This window comes from Phaenicophaeus curvirostris, chromosome 4, assembly GCF_032191515.1.
Source record: "Phaenicophaeus curvirostris isolate KB17595 chromosome 4, BPBGC_Pcur_1.0, whole genome shotgun sequence".
Lineage (NCBI taxonomy): Eukaryota > Metazoa > Chordata > Aves > Cuculiformes > Cuculidae > Phaenicophaeus > Phaenicophaeus curvirostris.
In genome coordinates this window covers 39,949,289-39,967,083 of record NC_091395.1, presented here as the reverse complement: position 1 = coordinate 39,967,083, position 17,795 = coordinate 39,949,289, and the positions used below count along the sequence as shown (strand labels likewise).

At 38.9% G+C, this 17,795-nt stretch overlaps 1 protein-coding gene across 1 annotated transcript; it reads left to right on the top strand.

Annotated features, from left to right (window-relative positions):
* Positions 1-1,806: 1,806 nt before the first annotated feature.
* Positions 1,807-17,375, top strand: TMEM144 (transmembrane protein 144). Its single transcript, XM_069855851.1, has 12 exons — positions 1,807-1,865; positions 3,609-3,805; positions 4,994-5,116; positions 5,513-5,612; positions 6,127-6,207; positions 8,113-8,194; positions 9,786-9,859; positions 10,795-10,913; positions 12,241-12,360; positions 12,850-12,947; positions 14,938-14,991; positions 16,069-17,375. Exons 2-12 carry the CDS (start codon positions 3,667-3,669, stop codon positions 16,150-16,152), a joined length of 1,074 nt encoding a protein of 357 aa, XP_069711952.1. The 5' UTR covers positions 1,807-1,865; positions 3,609-3,666; the 3' UTR covers positions 16,153-17,375.
* The last annotated feature ends 420 nt before the right edge of the window (positions 17,376-17,795 follow it).

Below are 17,795 nucleotides of genomic sequence, written 5' to 3'. Positions count from 1 at the left end.
GATTCCAGAACTGGACACAGCACTCCAGGTGGGGTCTCATGAAAGCAGAGTAGAGGGGCAGAATCACCTCCGTCGACCTGCTGGCCACGCTTCTTTTGATGCAGCCTGGGACATGGTTGGTCTTCTGGGCTGCAAGTGCACATTGACAGCTCATGTTGTGAATGTTGGTGTCGTCCTATGCAAGGACAGCAGTTGGACTCAATGATCTTTGAGGGTCTCTTCCCTCACTGGACACAATTCTATGATTCTCTAAAATGCAGCCTCAGCAGCCGCCGTTTAAAGACCAGGGAGGGGGACAGGGCTTTTATCATGCTGTGGTTGCCTAAATTTACAGAATTACAGGATGATCTGAGTTGGAAGGGACCCAGGAGGGTCATTAAGTTCAACCCCTATCATAGCCTCACAGAGTCATTGAATGGCTTGTCCTGGAAGGGACCTTAAAGATTACACAGCTCCACCCCCGCCCGCCATAGGCAGGGACACCTCCCACTGGTTGCTCAAAGCCTCCATCCATCCTGGCCATGAATGCCTCCAGGGATGGGGCATCCATGAATCCTCTGGGCAACCTGTGCCAGCGCCTCACCACCCTCACAGTTAGATTTTTTCTTCCTAATATCCAATCTTAATCTCACCTCTTTCAGTTTAAAACCGTTACCCCTCCTCTTATCCCTGCATAGGTCTATCCCCAAATTTACACCACGTGTCTGAGCTTCAATTTACTGTCTCTTGCTGTCTCTCCCCCAGGACGCCCACCCCCCCCACCCCGCTCCGAGCCGCTCAGCTCGAGAGAGGCTCAGCTCCGCCCTCCGCCCTTCACCCCGCAAGCTCCGCCCTTCATAGAATCATAGAATAACCAGGTTGGAAGAGACCCACCGGATCATCGAGTCCAAACATTCCTATCAAACACTAAACCATGCCCCTCAGCGACTCGACCACCCGTGCCTTAAACACCTCCAGGGAAGGTGAATCAACCACCTCCCTGGGCAGCCTCTGCCAGGGACCAATGACCCTTTCTGTGAAAAATTTTTTCCTAATGTCCAGCCTAAATCTCCCCTGGCGGAGCTTGAGGCCATTCCCTCTTGTCCTGTCCCCTGTCACTTGGGAGAAGAGGCCAGCTCCCTCCTCTCTACAACCTCCTTTCAGGTAGTTGTAGAGAGCAATGAGGTCACCCCTCAGCCTCCTCTTCTCCAGGCTAAACAACCCCAGCTCTCTCAGCCATTCCTCATAAGGCCTGTTCTCCAGCCCCCTCACCAGCTTTGTTGCTCTTCTCTGGACTCACTCCAGAGCCTCAACATCCTTCTTGTGGTGAGGGGCCCAGAACTGAACACAGGATTCGAGGAGCGGTCTCACCAGCGCCGAGTACAGAGGGAGAATAACCTCCCTGGACCTGCTGGTCACACCGTTTCTGATACAAGTCAAGATGCCATTGGCCTTCTTGGCCACCTGGGCACACTGCTGGCTCATGTTCAGTCGGCTGTCAACCAACACCCCCAGGTCCCTCTCCTCCAGGCAGCTTTCTAGACAGACTTCTCCTAGTCTGTAGCACTGCATAGGGTTGTTGTGCCCCAAGTGCAGGACCCGGCATTTGGCCTTGTTAACCTCATGCCATTGGACTCAGCCCAGCGGTCCAGCCTGTCCAGACCCCTTCGCCCCGCGAGCTCCGCCCCTCCGCGCTCCGCCCTCCGCGCTCCGCCCTCCGCGCTCCGCCCTCCGCGCTCCGCCCTCCGCGCTCCGCCCTCCGCGCTCCGCCCTCCGCGCTCCGCCCTCCGCGCTCCGTGCGGGGAGCGGGCGGGGCCGGGGCGGAGCGAGAGGCCGGAGCGGCGCGGGGCGATCGCGTTGGGGCCTCGGCGGGCGCGGATCAGCGGGTACGGGCCCAACTCCGGCCGCCGCCCCGCGGGGGAAGGGAGGGTGTGTTCGGGGTCCCGCTGTCCCGCTTCTTAAAGCGTTTCTGTCATTGAAGTCAGGGCAAGTTGTTCTAGGCCTTGTCTGTTCGAGCTTTCTCTTGAAGGCTTTAAAATGGAGTTAGCCTTGGATCTGAAATTTAGACAAATCTGGGCCGAGCGCTCAGAACTGTGCGGTGTCTGCCAGTCTCCGGCAAAACACACTTTACAGAAGAGGCTGAAATACAATGAAAACTTCCTGGAGAAGTTTATCCTCTAGGTAGGCAAGAAAGACGAAAAGTAAAGGAGAAAGGATAGTAAGACTAATGGAAATGACCTGTGCCATTGTAAATTCATGGTGTGTCTTCTAAATGTCATCTGTGTTTTTTCAAAGTACTCATGTTAAAAATATACCAATGTCTTTCAAGAAGAAAAAAATGATAGAAATTAAATGGTTATACTACTTGTGGGATTGCACTTTTCACTTCCTAATGCAAATAATTAATTTTGGCTGGCGCTGGTGGCCCTGCTGAAGCTGTAGATTAAAGTACAACCTCAGCAGACGCGGTTCTAAATGTCCTAAAGGATCTGGAGAAGGTTAAGACGGGAGGGTAAAATAAGATAAAAGAACACACAGCAGCTCAGCTCTTCCTTTTGTGCAGAGTGTAGTCACAGCACCTCTTACAAGACTTTGCAACATTTCTGCCAGCTTTTTTTCTCTAGACGTTAGCTAGTCTGCCTAGACTGGGGAATGTCCAACTTCATTAGGCTCTCGTTTGATTCAGTATGAATAGCATTGCTTCAACAACAGGATTGGATGCATATCCCGATAAATATGCCCCCTTATAGTGCATTAAATATCCAGTTGCCATTTTAAGTTAAATTTCCAAATGCTTTTGTTATGTGTAGTCTTTCAGTTATGGTTTTACGGTTATGTATGCAAAGATCATGTTATTTTGGTTGTCCTCAGCGCCACTTTATCTGTTGAAGTCATAATACATATCAAAAGTGTAGATGTGATACTTCTGTTGGGTACAACTCAAGAGGAATCTCTGTCTGGAAAAAAAAAAAGGAAGGTGTTACGGGGTGGAAAACAATTTTCCCCATTCTTATTATAGTTATGTGAAATGAATGAAGAAACCTTAGAAGCGGCTTCTCCCACCAGAATAATGAATGTTTATTCATTTTTTTGTATCAGCTTGAGCAATTCCAATAGTTACCTTATGATCCTGTATTGATCCCACTGTAATATGTATTGATTCACTGTGCCTGTTCTTGGCTTCTAGGCAGTGGGACTGCAAATTGCTGTAGCTTTTCCTGCCAATTAAGATTTTGCTTAAGCCCTGTTTTTTTACACAGCCCAGTGTCACTCCAGTTTGGCTACAAGAATAAGGAATATTCTGATACAGCATTTCCATAAAGTGTCCGGGCTTCACAGAGGCTTCACAGGTCAAAGTCTTTATAACATTTGAGTGCATCTCTGTATTCATGATGTTGTATGTTTTCAGACTGGTTTTTGAAGCTGATTATGTAAAATACCATAGTAATTTTTTGTGCATCTATTCTTACGTTACACTTCATTTGTGTTTTATGGCAGTTTTTCATGGGATTCTACGGTATTCTTAATAATTCTTTCTGGCTTTTGAGAGATTAATAAGCAGGGTCCTCCTTAGTTTCGGGTTTCTGAAAGGAATACTCCACACCTTTAATTCCATTCTCTGGTTTCAGAATCTGTCAGGACCTGCAGCAAAAACCTCTGCAAAAAAGAAGCACCTTCAGAACGAAAATGAGCATCGAGAAAGCATACAGTACCTTTAACATCAGCAATGGAACAGATCTAGCTATTGGCTTTACGTCTTCTGCAGTAGCTGTCCTTCTGTTTGGAACAAACTTCGTGCCTGTTAAGAAATTCGATACTGGTGATGGTAAAGTTGTTTGTATTTTTTTGCTGGTTGTGGGGGTTTTGCTAGTGGGAATAATACTTTACCAGCAAATACTAGAGTTTCTGTAGCGAGAGTTATAAATATCATCACAGGCTTGATGCATGGAGCATGTTTTAATTTTCTTTGCTATTGTTTGGTTATAAATCAATGCTATATTGGTTCAGGATGTAGCAAATCTTTAAAAGAACCTTTGTATGAGTTGTTGTGCACTTTAGCAGTGATAATGTGTATTTCATGAACATTTAACAAGGGAAAGAGAAATGTCCTTTCTTTTACCCTTCTGGGGAATTCTCAGTTATATCTAGTGTTATTTATTCTATAAAAGTTGTTGTCTTCAATTTTGGACCTAACACAAAACCCCTCAAAAACTGAATTTTTACTGCTTTAATGTGATGGCTCACGAAGTGGAAGCAGTCACTTCTGTTTCCTACTTGGAATTTTATCACTTTATTGAACTAGATTCATATTATAGTTGCACATTTATATGAAGCATAGTCCATTACTCGATCCCTAGATTAATAAAACTGCCATTGTGTTACTGCAATGATAATGTCTATATTACAGACTGGATATAACCTCTCTTTCTTCATTGTGCTAAATATGGTCCTAACAAGACAAGGCTAGATTTTAAAGCGGCAGTCTTAGCTCAGCTGGCATAAACTTAATTGATCTGCCCAGCTGACCCTTAGTGAATACACAAAGGTAGCAGAGATCTGTCCAAGCTTCTTTATCATCCTCAGTGTCCTGGATTAGTGGAAAAGACTTAGCCCTGAGCTTAGAAGGAGTTTTCTTCTGTACAGTGATCTGTGTTCTCTGCCAGTAGGTGTTTGCTACTAGAAGTTTTTAGTAACCGAATATCCTCTTTCTCAGAAGCCTGTCAAAATTGTCACGTGTTTGAGAATCAGGGCTTCTGTTAACTTTGTCCAGCAAAGTCTCTTTTGCAGCAATGTATGGAGAATGCACAGTAAGGAGAGGTTGACAGAATTACACCACCTCACCCTAAAGTACATCTTTTAAATACATTGTGACATAATTCTGTGAAATTCACAAAAGAGGTGGCCACCTTTCAGTTTTTTTCTGTAGTGTTTTATCTAAAACATTGTACATTAAGAGATTGACACATACAGTGTTCAACAAGTTCTCTGTTGTTTGCATTTGATATTTCCATAGGCATGTTCTTCCAATGGATTCTTTGTGCCTCCATATGGATTATTTCTTTGTTGGCCAATTTAATTCAGAATTGCCCCCGATTTTGGCCTCTGGCTATGGTTGGGGGTTTCTTGTGGGCTACAGGTATGAATAAAGAGATTCTATTTCTTGAAACACAAAGTAATCCTAACTCTTTGTAAAAAATAATGATAAAAATGTTTCCATATATAAGGTAGCAGTTACTTTGTAGTTATTTGGCATTTTTAGTCTTCATATTAATGGAGTTTTAACCTTAGAGCAAATATTATTTTATTATGCTTCTTTTATAAGCAGCAAATTCACACAAACATAACTTTTAAAATGGTATTGAGGAAAAGTCTATGCTCACTATATTTAGTTTTAAAAACTACTATTGCCTACTAGTTTGTAGTTTCCTAAATTTCTTGGCATTCTGAATAGTCACAGAATCTAAAGCAAAAATATGCAAAATTGCAGTCTAGTTTTTAACTTATTTTAGTTTTGGTTTTTTTGTATTTTCAGGCAATGTTACAGTTGTCCCTATTGTTAAAACTATTGGCTTAGCTCTTGGTCTTCTGATATGGGCTTCTTTTAATTTGCTGACAGGTTGGGCAAGTTCAAGGTGAGAACATTTAAGTCTTAAGTAATACATAATTAATGTTGCCAACTCCCCATTAATAACTGCACTGCAAAAGCTATCACAAATAAAGAGGATTTATCATATACATAAGATCTTTTCCCCTTTCAGTGGAAGGTAGTCAGGGAAATTATTTTATACGTTTCTGTTTTCTCTGTCTCAATAGGAAGAAGAATGCCCAGTGATATTTGTTAACATAATTGAGTGAATGATTAATGTAATGTAAAACTGGTAGACTGCTTGTATTTCTCGTACCTTCTATGGTGTGGGCTGGTAAAATAATTCAACTTAAAAAAATCAATGTGAAATAAATTAGTTTAAAGATTATTTTTGTAAAGTAGACGTAGCTTTTTGCAAGTCAACAGAATCACTGATCCAAGACAGCAAATATAAACTTAAGCAGAATTATTTGTATGAGTAAGGATTTCCAAGACTAGATTATGATTTAACTATTTGTATGCAGTCAGTGCAACTAAGTGAAATTGGTTAAATATTCCAGGTTTGGTTGGTTTGGAATTGATCCAGAAGAGGTGTCAAGACCAATCTTAAATTATATTGGAGCTGGACTTTCACTATTGAGGTAAAAATTTGTTCTTACAGTAAATTTCTTTAACGTCAAATCTATATTTAGTAACCACAAGGACAATATAACTAGAGGGCAAATTTAGTGGAGTATTTTTTTCAAACTGATTTGCTTTAGAATTCTTGAATTATTCATACCTAACTGGTTAGTGTTTTATTTCAGGACAGAAACATAGATGATATCCAGTAGTGAAACAGTTATTCATAAACACAGAAATATATTTTTTTTATGCTGGTAGGTGTGTTCAAGGCAAAGCAGTGATGCATTAATTGTCTCCCTAGCCAGGTTATTGAAGTGGTTCACTTCCCCGAATTTTGTGAGAGAGGGAAAACTCACTATAAAAATCTTGGTAAGAAAACCTCTGTGAAATTTCTGATCTCACTTCACTGTTTCAGTGGTACAAAACCTTCCCCTTAGCTGTAGAATATGCCCCAGGACCCCTTCCCAGATCTTTCAGCGTCCATGAAAAGCCAGCGGCTTTGCATTATCTCTTGTTCTTAATAGTTCCCCATCTTGTAACTCTTAAGCCACGCTTAAAACAACTCCCAGACAGTGGATTCTTCTGGGGTCTTCAGGTGGACTTCTGCTCTTATTTTTTGTTAATTATTTGTGTGAGTGCACATTTTGGTCAAAACACAGAGGAAAGAAGGTCTTCATTATACAGCAGCGTTCTTGCAAGTTCTTTCTAGGTACATAATGGTGGCCATAAATCCCAGGAGCAATGGGCTTGCCATAAGTGTGCTAAGCAGCAGATGAATAGAAAGCGTTTAGGAAAGAAGGATGTTAAGAACATGGAACCATTCTTCATTGCTAGGAGAGTGCTGCTGCCTTAGATTCATGAGTTTTGCATTTGCTCTTACTCTTTCCTAAACGTTTGCAGCTTTTTATGCGTTACCGTTCTGTGTAGTATGTGATTTTGTGAGGTACTCGCAAAATAGTAGCAGTACTTCTATTCCTGCCTGATGAATTCATTCAGCTCACCACCTGCTTCCTGCCTATTTCTGAGATACCATGGAGGAGTGATCAGCAGGGAAAAAGATCGTGACTAAACGTGTTTTCCTGGCAACCTACACAAAGCCTGTGTACATTGCTCTGCAGAGCTCAGAAGCATGTATTTTGTTTTAGCCTCCTGTGTGGAACCTGTACTTGTTTGCCTAGTTGCTGTGGAGGAAGCTGACATCCTTTTATATCTGTCTCCTCATTCCTTCAGCAGGAGGTGAATAACCCTTCAAATGGAGGCGTTCTGTGTAAACTATGAGAAGGAATTCCTAAATCATTAAAATATCTTGCTTAAAAATAAAAGCAGATCCTGCCAGTTTTAATTACACATATTTACCTGACTTACTGGAGCTGGGGTTAAAAGTGGTAATGTTGCCCTTTCTTTTTATTCTCTTAGTGCACTGGAGCAATACTGAGCAATACCCCTTCTCCCTCTAAATATGCATGAGGCCCTGTAGGAGCAGTAGTCCCTCACTCACATGTGATAGAGGACTAAAATGTAATATTTTTCCTTGAGGACAGAGCCAATTCTCTGCAGGTTTAAGTCATCCTGTATAGAATTTTCATGCAAATATTCTTTTTTGTGTGGTTTAGTACAAATGGCGCTGTTAACTAAAGCTTAGTATGTGGTTGTAACTGCATCCTGTAAACAGGAGACATTTCAATACCATGACATAGGAGATCTATAAAGTGATACAAAGACTAATTTGTTTACTTACTTTCACTTAAGTTGTTTATTAAGACTGTTAAAAGCAACTGCATTTTAAAAATATTTTGAAGTGACTCCAGGTCAATAATTAAAATAGTGTAATATGCAATCAAATACAATTTCTGTCCCTGGACTCTAAATGTTATGTCCTTATGAATGACATGGTATTTATTAGTGTTTTTTTCTCTTCTGAGTGCTGTCATATTTCTTGTTATAAAACCTGAAGTCCAGAGTTCTTCATCGTCATTAGAAAGCACACCTTTACTGAGAGAAAGTGTAAGTACTCTATAGTTGTTCTTTTACAGCATTGAAAGTATATATCCATTTAAAAACAGACAAAAAATTGCTTATTTTTAACCAGATTTGCTCGGATTTATGGTAAACTACATAAAACTACATAAATATGCATTGCTTGTATTTACTTTGTAGATCTTGTATATCCAGTTGAATGTGAGCAACAGAAAAGGCTTTCCTAAATGTTCTTCTTGTGTTGTCAGCTTTAAATGGCTTAAAAGTCCTTTTTCGTTATGACGGAAGTTACATAAAAGATAAGGTGTATTACTTTTCTCTCTGAGAAGAGGAAGCAATTTTAATTTAAACTTAACTATGAAACTAGGAGGGTGCTTAAATGAAAGGCAACAGGGTGTTTAACCCTTACCCAACAGATTTGTGCTACATTAGAGAGGCGGGAGACTGTCAGGAGTTGCTGATTGTAAGCGTCAGCTGTAGCCCAGTTTGGACGACAAGGACGGATGCAGAATTGGCTGTCACTCACAGAATCATAGAATAACCAGGTTGGAAGAGACCCACCGGATCATCGAGTCCAACCATTCCCACCAATCACTAACCCATGTCCCTCAGCACCTCGTCCACCCGTCCCTTAAACCCCTCCAGGGAAGGTGAATCAACCACCTCCCTGGGCAGCCTCTGCCAGTGCCCAATGACCCTTTCTGTGAAAATTTTTTTCCTAATGTCCAGCCTAAACCTCCCCTGGCGGAGCTTGAGGCCATTCCCTCTTGTCCTGTCCCCTGTCACTTGGAAGAAGAGGCCAGCACCCTCCTCTCCACAACCTCCTTTCAGGTAGTTGTAGAGAGCAATAAGGTCTCCCCTCAGCCTCCTCTTCTCCAGGCTAAACACCCCCAGCTCTCTCAGTCACTCCTTTAGAAGCCCAAAGTGTGCAACAGAAGATGGAGAACAGTAGGCTCCTGCTACCATTGTACATTACTGTTGTGGGTCAGTGATGCATCAAAACCCAGTTGCTACCTGAACAGAGAGACCCTCAGAGTTTTCTAGCTGTTCAATGCTCACTAGAGGTTCTAGTCTACCAGGGCAAATCATAGAAGGCAGTCTGCAGGATTAGAATAAAGGGATGCTGCAGTTTCTTTATGCTGCAGACAGGGGTTTTAATTTCCGTGTTTGCAGGTAGACTGGTGTTCTCACAGTAACAGCAGAGCTATCAACAAAAGGCAAAAGCAAATCACAAATAAAATCTATAGGTTAAATCATTCATCACATTTGAGGAAGGGTGAAGTTTGAAAGTCAGATCTACCTGCATGCAGATTTAAAAAAAAATGCTAGTGAGTCCTCTATTGTGTAGTAAACACAAAATTCATATCCAAATACATACCTGTAAGCTTTGAGGTAGGTAGATCCTACCTAGGTAGGTAGATTATTAGGGTTTTTTTTGTTTTTTTAAAGTCTCCTTTCTTCAAAGTATTTATGTAAATTCCTTTTGTTCCTCCTTCTCTTCTATTTTTATCTTCTTAGAGCAAAACTGTTCTACTTAATACAATGTTTGAGATTTAAAAAAATAAATAAATAAACAAGCAAACCTAAACTTGAATGAGAACTCTTGGTTTTTTTACAGTCTATTAATGTTTCTGAAGATACCTCTGATGACTTGTGGTTGAACAGACTTGCTCCAGCAAAAAAGAGACTCATGTAAGTTATGAACAGTTGTTTTACTGTTGCAGGCCAAGTAGCCAGAGAAAGTAGTTAGAGCAGAATTTATGTCCTGTGATTGTCCTAGCACAGTCATGCTATAACACATAATATTTTTTGAAGTACTGTTATAGTGTACATATCTGTGTATGAATAGCTGCTGTACTAATTAGATTATTTCCTTCACACTGCTCAGTGTGCTTTACCTTACTACTTATGTATTAGTTACTACTACAAAAGAACAACATTTGCAAAGTAAATAACAATAGCAACTAAGTAATTACAGAACTGGATTTTTATCACCTGGTTGATTAGCAGTCCAGCATAGGTAGATTCTGTACTAATGACATACTTCCAGGTATGGTTTCCAGGTGAATACATCCAGAGAAGGTGTGGTAGTATGCAAGGAGACAGAAGTGCTCCAAGGTGGACACAGCAGCTAGCAAGGGACCAGCATGGGGAGTAGAGAGAGCCAAGGACATGTTGATATGGAACCAGAGAAGGGGACCATAGAAGCCCCTGGCAACCGGAGAAGGGGACAATAGAGAACCTGGGAATGGTCACAAAGAATATATAGACCGCCACAGTGAAGCTGAGGGTGGGAGCATTTTAACTATATTTTTGTTTGTTTTCTCCTAGCTCTGCTTTTAGGAGCTCTTAGTTAATATCTCTTGTTGTTAATCTAGACTCCAGGCTGTTGAGGCAGGAATTGTCTGTGTTATTTGTCTACAAACTACAGGAAAACTAAGTTACTGAATTGAACAATTTCTGTACTAGTAATAAAGGTGTGCTAAAATGTATTATTTTTGTAGTGCTGTTAGCAATTTTATTTGATATACGGTCTTTAACTGCAATGCTGGGCTTGTCTTAAGCGTATTGTCTACTTCCCTAATTAATGTTAGGCTATTTCCTCTAATTTTTTTTTGTTTTTAAAGAGGTTGTAGCCTGGCTGTAGTAGCTGGAATACTCTATGGTTCCAGTTTTGTACCAGTACTCTACATCAAGGACCATGGAAGAAGAAATGAAACCATATACTCAGGCGCAAGTCAATTTGGTAAAGGCTAATTAATTTCATCAGTATCTTGTGGTGTCCTGCTTTTGTAAAGGCATAGAGTGAAAGTCTTGATATGCCTGGGAAGGTACTGTGACAACTTATCAGTTCTGCATTATGTCATGTGTTGTCATAATCACAGTACTAGCACTCCCTTTTTCCCAGAGGTGAATTACACCATTAAAAGAACCGTGAGAAACAGCCCAGAGGATGCCATTCTTAACTCATCTAATTTAATGCCTAATGAAACATAGCTAGCACTTTCAAAATACAAATTTCATATTCCTGGAACATGAGGTAAACAAAGACATAAGCTGTACCAATTGCCCAATTAATACACCAGTAAAGGAAGAGGAGAAAGTTGCTCATAATTTATGAGCAGATGTGGTCTACAACAACATAAGTAATTAAAAATTTAATAGTTATTTAAATTAAAACCTTTTAACATAAGCCTAATCACCAATTTCAAACATTTCCCCAGAATCATGTTCTTTAAGATTTAGTATATAGTCTATTAGGTAATACCAGTAGCAACTTAAAAGCAGTGTATTGCTGAGACTGCATAATGTTGCCATTAAGAAATTGTTTGTTATGTCACGTACAGTTCCTCTCGAACACTGCAACTTATATATTCCCCAGCTAGACAAAATAGATATTATCCTTGCTGTAGCTGCCTTTCCAGTTCAGGATTTACAACTCCAAGGAGACAGAGGTCGCCTTTCTATATGCTTCTGCTTTGCAATGTTGGAAATATTCTCATTAGCACATAACAAGTCCATAAAGGATTTATTATTGTTAAAAACTATAGTGATCAAAATTGTCATACATTCTTCAAGATAAAAAAAGGACAAAACTGTGCTGTGTTTAGCTTACGTGATACATGCTGTTGTCTTATTCTTAAACGTACAGAAAAGAAACAAGGCTAAATATAGGAATACAAATGTAGATAATCAGGAGAGAATGTAGTTATGTAAAACCCCAAACCCAGTTTTGTAGCCTCACCTGAGAATTTTCTTAAATTTTTACTAAATTAATGCAATAGTTTAACTATTAATAGATTTCTGAAAATAACAACTCACGAAAATGCATAAAAGCTTGTAGTAAATGCTGGGGTCAACACAGCGGTAAGTTAACATTTAATATGTCTGTGATTGACCAAATCCATCCACAGTCAGACTGGCAGCTGTGTTCATCACAATCACCATTGGATTTGACTTGTTAGCAGTAGTGCTAGATGTGTTTTCATCTATGTGAATGCTATCAGTGGAATAAATTTAGTTAAAATTAATAACTGATCTATTCTAATACAATTTTGTAATTTCTCTTTCAGATTTAGATTATGTTTTTGCACACTTCAGTGGGATATTTCTTACAAGTACTGTTTACTTTTTGATCTACTGTGCAGTCAGGAAAAATAAGCCTAATGTTTATCCCCAAGCTATATTGCCAGGTATGACTTTTTTAAATTAGCAGTTAATTTTAGTTACTTGTTCTGACGATTTTGCAGTGATTAGTTTGAGCTTTGTGTGGGAATTGCAGTTTGCCTTTCAAGTCTCTTCATTTGACTATTTGTCTCTTTTGAAAGACCATTCCTATTAGGTTAATTAAGTAAGATTAGGATACAATGATAAATTTGTTCTAATCAGAAATTAGAACAAAGTGACATTGCATATGGCAGATTTTCAAAAACTGACTATGCCAGAGTAGAGAGCACATTGCCCAGAAAATTGTGAACCATAATTAATTTGCTTCTTTAATTGGAGGAGCTGATTTTATCTTTTGAGCTTTGGTTTAGATTATCAGAGCCAGCTTGTTAAAGTATTTAACATACCAAGGTACACACGTGCAGTTTCTATATTATACTATAAATATAAATGTTTCCCAAATTGCTGTCTATACCTCGCTGTGCATGTTTTTTTATTCAGATTTATTTTTCTAGGGTTTGTTTCTGGTGTGCTTTGGGCAATAGCCAATTGCTGCTGGTTCATAGCCAATCACTATCTCAGTGCTGTCGTCAGCTTTCCAATAATTACTGCAGTAAGTATATAAAAAAATAAAATCTGTGACTAGAATTAGAAGTGATGGGTTTTTTTCCCGCATTTGTGGAATTTAGTTGAAACGATGATGTATCTAGCACATTTTAATCAAGAGTATACATTGCCTCTTCCTCTGCTTGTCTGTGCTAGCCTTTAGTTTTTTAGGAAAGTACATGACTGTTACAAATACCATCTTGGTCAGTGGTAATCATTAAAAATCAAAGAACTGAAAGTGTGAGTCTTCAGGTTATGTAAAAACCAAAGCTCTATAACCAGAATTATGTCAATATTAAATAGTAAACTGAAGTGATTAAAAGGAGGAATGTCTAATGCTTTCATCCCAGCAAGTACAAGTGGTTTTATTTGTGATTTTTATCATCCAGTGCTCATTTTGCTTAATTAAGTCAGGTATTTTTACTTGAACACACAGAACAGATTATGTATTGCTGAAAATAATGGCCTTATGCAAATTTGGCCTGTTTTGTCTGTTTTACTTCTATTTCTGATGAATTACTTTTAAAGCACTGTTAATTTCCAGAAACTGCGTAAGTTCCATCACTAGGTAAAAATAAATTTTGCCTTTACTCTCTTGCCAAACTACAAGAGGGTATTGCAGAAGTGGATAACTTCTGGAAAATGAGAATTCATAAATATCAAAAATGAAGTTCTGCTGAACAGCTGTATTTTGGAAGCAAACTAATGAAACAACATTAATAGGGATTAAGCTTTGCCTCAAGATGCAGTAAATGAGAATAAAGTCTGCAGTATGCAGTATGCAATGAAAGAAAAGACTTGGGATCATTCTAATTAGTAACTGAAGGATTAATGGAAAGCAGCTTTAGTAACTTAGTTATCAGTATGCCTAAAGGGAAAGGGTATAAACTCGCAAAATGAAAAAATTTAAGGACAGCACTGATGAGAAACTGCCTATCTGGACCACAGGTTCGTAACTGCTGCTTTACTTAATCCTTGGGAGAATTTTGGACAGCTGTTCATCACATCCTTTTAACAATTTGTTTCATTTTTAAAATGCATTCCTGTTGCAGCATACATTGTCTAGAAAGTGAAATAACACCTTAGCTATTATTCAAATAATAGTTGGCAATTTCACTAGGAAACGGCACCCACAGATACACTCAGCATGAGACACTGCTTCGTGCTGGTCTAAATCTATGTCCTATCAGCTGTACTGAAGATGGAGAGAGGAAGATCACTGTCCAAACATCTGTCAAGCATTTCTGAGAGCAGCTCTAATCGAAAGCATTAACAGAGCCAGCTTTTGCTTCATATTCAGATAATATTTTCTCTTCGGTCATGAAAATTCATGTCATGACTCCCACAGGGGAAAAACCGTACTACCAAGAGCGGCTGGAAATTATCATTGTGTATCACTTCTTGCTGTTAGCTAGGAAATCTGTCCGACAACATCACAGATAATCAGTAGTTTTCCTGACCTATCTGGCTGGCTGGCTTTGTGCTGTGTCCGGATGCCAGTTGTACGGGAAATACATTTATGTTCCAGTCTCTTGATATCATACTGAGTGATAAAATCAAACTTTGTCCAACTAGTTACTCATGCTAATAAAGGAAATGTTAGGAATATCCATGGTAGCTGCCAATAAACCTGAACAGTCCTCTGAAATGTGATAACATTGTGAGCTGTAGTTTGGACTGAAGTGAGGTGTATTACTTGGAGCTTACTAAAAGAATGTAAACAGCCAGTGCAGACGCCACACTGTAATTTGGAAATAAATTGTGGCGTCTCTGAGAAAACAGTCTCTTGCCTCTTTAGTCCTTCCTGAAGACTTTGTTGTGTATTGCTTCATAAAGATTTCAGTGGTGTTTATACTTTTGCCATGAGTGCTGTAATTATAAGGAATGGGAAGGCCTAGATTTGTTATCCAAACAAAATTCAACCACACTCAGAACAATAATGAGAAGGCGGCACATTTTAATGAAATGTTGTAATGTACATGAATCTTATTCTTTAGGGTCCTGGTCTTGTTGCTGCAATGTGGGGAGTCCTCGTATTTAAAGAAATCAAGGTAATCTTATTAAGTCTCTTACCTAGTCTCTTTTTGCTTGTTTCTAACCCTAGGAACAGCATGAGTTGATATACAGCTGTATCTGTTAGGGTTTTGCCCCCTTACACTTATTGCATAACAAAGCTGAAAGTCCTATCATGCAATACTAAGTTTTCCAGGAAAGATGAAGAACTGTGAACAATTCTCACAGGAATGAAGACTTGAATTCCATAATTGTGTATGCAGCAGTGGGAGTAAATGAAGACTGTAGCAGGGCCAGGAGGCAAGATGCCAACCAAGTAGAGCCTGAAAACAGTTTTTATTTGAGCCAGTATTTTAAGTGGGTGCGGGGGCATGAGCAGTTTTCCTCATAATCACGTAGACAAGTAGACTCAACTTTTATGGTAAGATTCACCAAAGGACCAAAAAATGAGACAGAGGTTAGTTGCTAATTACAGTATAATATGGAGATTCCTAAACTGAAATGGCAGTGATTGCCTAAAATAGACTTATTTACTGAATTTTAACATATGTGGCAGAAACTTTTTTTCTAGTGGAATTTGAAGCACTGAATGCTAGTAGATTCCCTTAGCTAATCTGTCCTGGATACATAGATACCTAATTTGCGATTGGAGATCACCTCTCCCAGTACTTTTGGTGACAAAGTAAAATGTGCTAGGCATGCTTGGATCAGGAACTAGAAGTTTTCTTTCTCTCCCACTGTGGATTAATGTTGCACCGGAAGACCATCATGTTCATTATCCAAATCTTTGTGACTCACCAAATCTTCCATCCTTCTCATACATTTTAGAATAGTCTCTGCGTAAGTGCTCACTGCTTAAAAATAATCTGAAAATAGATAAAGTCCTTTACAACTGCCTTTAAAAATTGTTAATTTTGTCAATATTTTACTGTCTATGCTATCAATTATTTGTATTAAACTGTTTTGAAAAGCAAATAGGTTACAAACACTATATGAAATAAAATTGTAATTAAAAACATACCATTTCACATAAGGAATTTATTCATTTTGTCATAAAAATTGTGGTGTGTGTTATGACAAAATATTTTTCTTTTTATCCTCCTTTGCCTGTCCAGGGCCTGAGAAACTACGCATTACTCTCAGTAGCGTTTTGTATCGTTTTGGCTGGATCGCTCTCCACGGCTTTTTCTAAAGTTTGAAAGGATCTTCTGGACCAGTAGATGGTGCTACTGCTTAGTATAATCAGAAAGGCAATATTGGTATATAGCAATACATAATAATTTTCAAAATATATGTCCAACATTTACCCTAACTTGCTTCAGGCAAGTAAAAAGAAAACCACTGCTAATTTTTCCCATTGGGCGTAAAAGAAAATCTGGAAAAGTTTGTTTCTGCATTTCTTGGAACAGTAAGAATATCAAAGGACTTCATTAAATAAAGCTAAGTGAGTTTATAGGGGTTTTTTTTTCTGCTTTTGATACTAAATTTCATGTCATTGTAAATTGCAGTTCACTATTGTAATGGTGGATAAAGGGTTTTAATTCTTCGTCTGTAATGCTGCATGCATTTGCAAGCTGATTTATTTTATTATAACATTCTTTCTTACTTGAATATGAAAGAGGTCTTGGAATATTCTTTATGGACTGATAATCATGAAGATGTGAAGCATAATTTTACTTAGAGATATAAGTCTATAAAGTCATCAGTTTACAATAAATTTTATCTTCAGGAGTTTTAAGGAAATATAGAAAAAAAAGTTGCTGTAAAATAAAGTACTTGTGTTTCCTGATAAACTGTTTGTTTAGTTGCAAGAACATTACTTAGAAATCATAACCAGGATTCGAATAGTTGGGGAAGGTTGGTTTTTTTTATTTAAGTTGTATGGCAAGTCAACATTACATTTCTGTAACTTGTGGTATTGCAATATGAGCCAAATATGAGCCTAATAATTTTGGGCATTTTCTGAATACTTACTTTTCTATGTAGCATATTCATATCATATAAATTATGTTTGGGAGTAGCATGAAGCATTATGCCAAAACAACCCAATCCTGTCTACTCATAGCAAGGTCATCTCTGTGTAAATCACGTTGTCTAACTTGTTTCTTTAAAAAAAAAATTAATAAAAGTAGGTTTCATAACATTTTTAGGCAAACTGAACATCTAACTATCTGTCCTGCTAGAAAGCCCTTATATCCAAAGGAACTTCCCCATGAGGTATGTTATGTCCACCATTCCATGACCATCACTAACCTTGAGAACTGTTTATTTTCTCACTCATGGCAGCTAACCTTTATATATATAGGAAGCATGCTGTCTGAGCCTTTGCTTAGTCTTTTCTTCAGTATGTTAGACAAACCCAGCTCTTGCAGTCTTCCCTTGTTTGTAGTGTGCTCATCATTTTTCCCTGCTCTTCCCTGGACTGTTACTAAGTGGACTGCCTCTGTCTAGAAAATCTAGACATGGCAGTCAGGATACAATCTTACAAAATCAAGAAGAGCAGCAGTAGAATTTTATGGGTTTTTTACACTATTTACAAGGTCTATTCATAGTTACTCATCATAGTAAGTTACTTTTTGCCATCACAGCTTGATATTGTTAACATGTTCAGATGGCAACTGTAATTTCTCCTTTCTCCCTTCCACCCTTCTTTATCTACTATTTGTTAGATTTGATCTTAGAACTCTTACGTAGCCACTTCTTTCCAATCCCATATTGTTTGTTCCTACCCACCTGTCAGAAATTGGTGTCTTGACAGGTTTTTACTTAAGGCATTTCTCTAATTTTAGTCTGTGTGTTAACTCTGCCCTCCAACAAGTTGGCAGCATTTTCCAGCAAGATG

Excerpts from the sequence above, each read along its gene's own strand:
- TMEM144 (XM_069855851.1), top strand. The coding sequence starts at position 3,667 with ATGAGCATCGAGAAAGCATACAGTACCTTTAACATCAGCAATGGAACA. Across the intron at positions 3,806-4,993 it reads GAAATTCGATACTGGTGATG|GCATGTTCTTCCAATGGATT; the intron begins GTAAAGTTGTTT and ends ATATTTCCATAG. Across the intron at positions 12,948-14,937 it reads GCTTTCCAATAATTACTGCA|GGTCCTGGTCTTGTTGCTGC; the intron begins GTAAGTATATAA and ends CTTATTCTTTAG.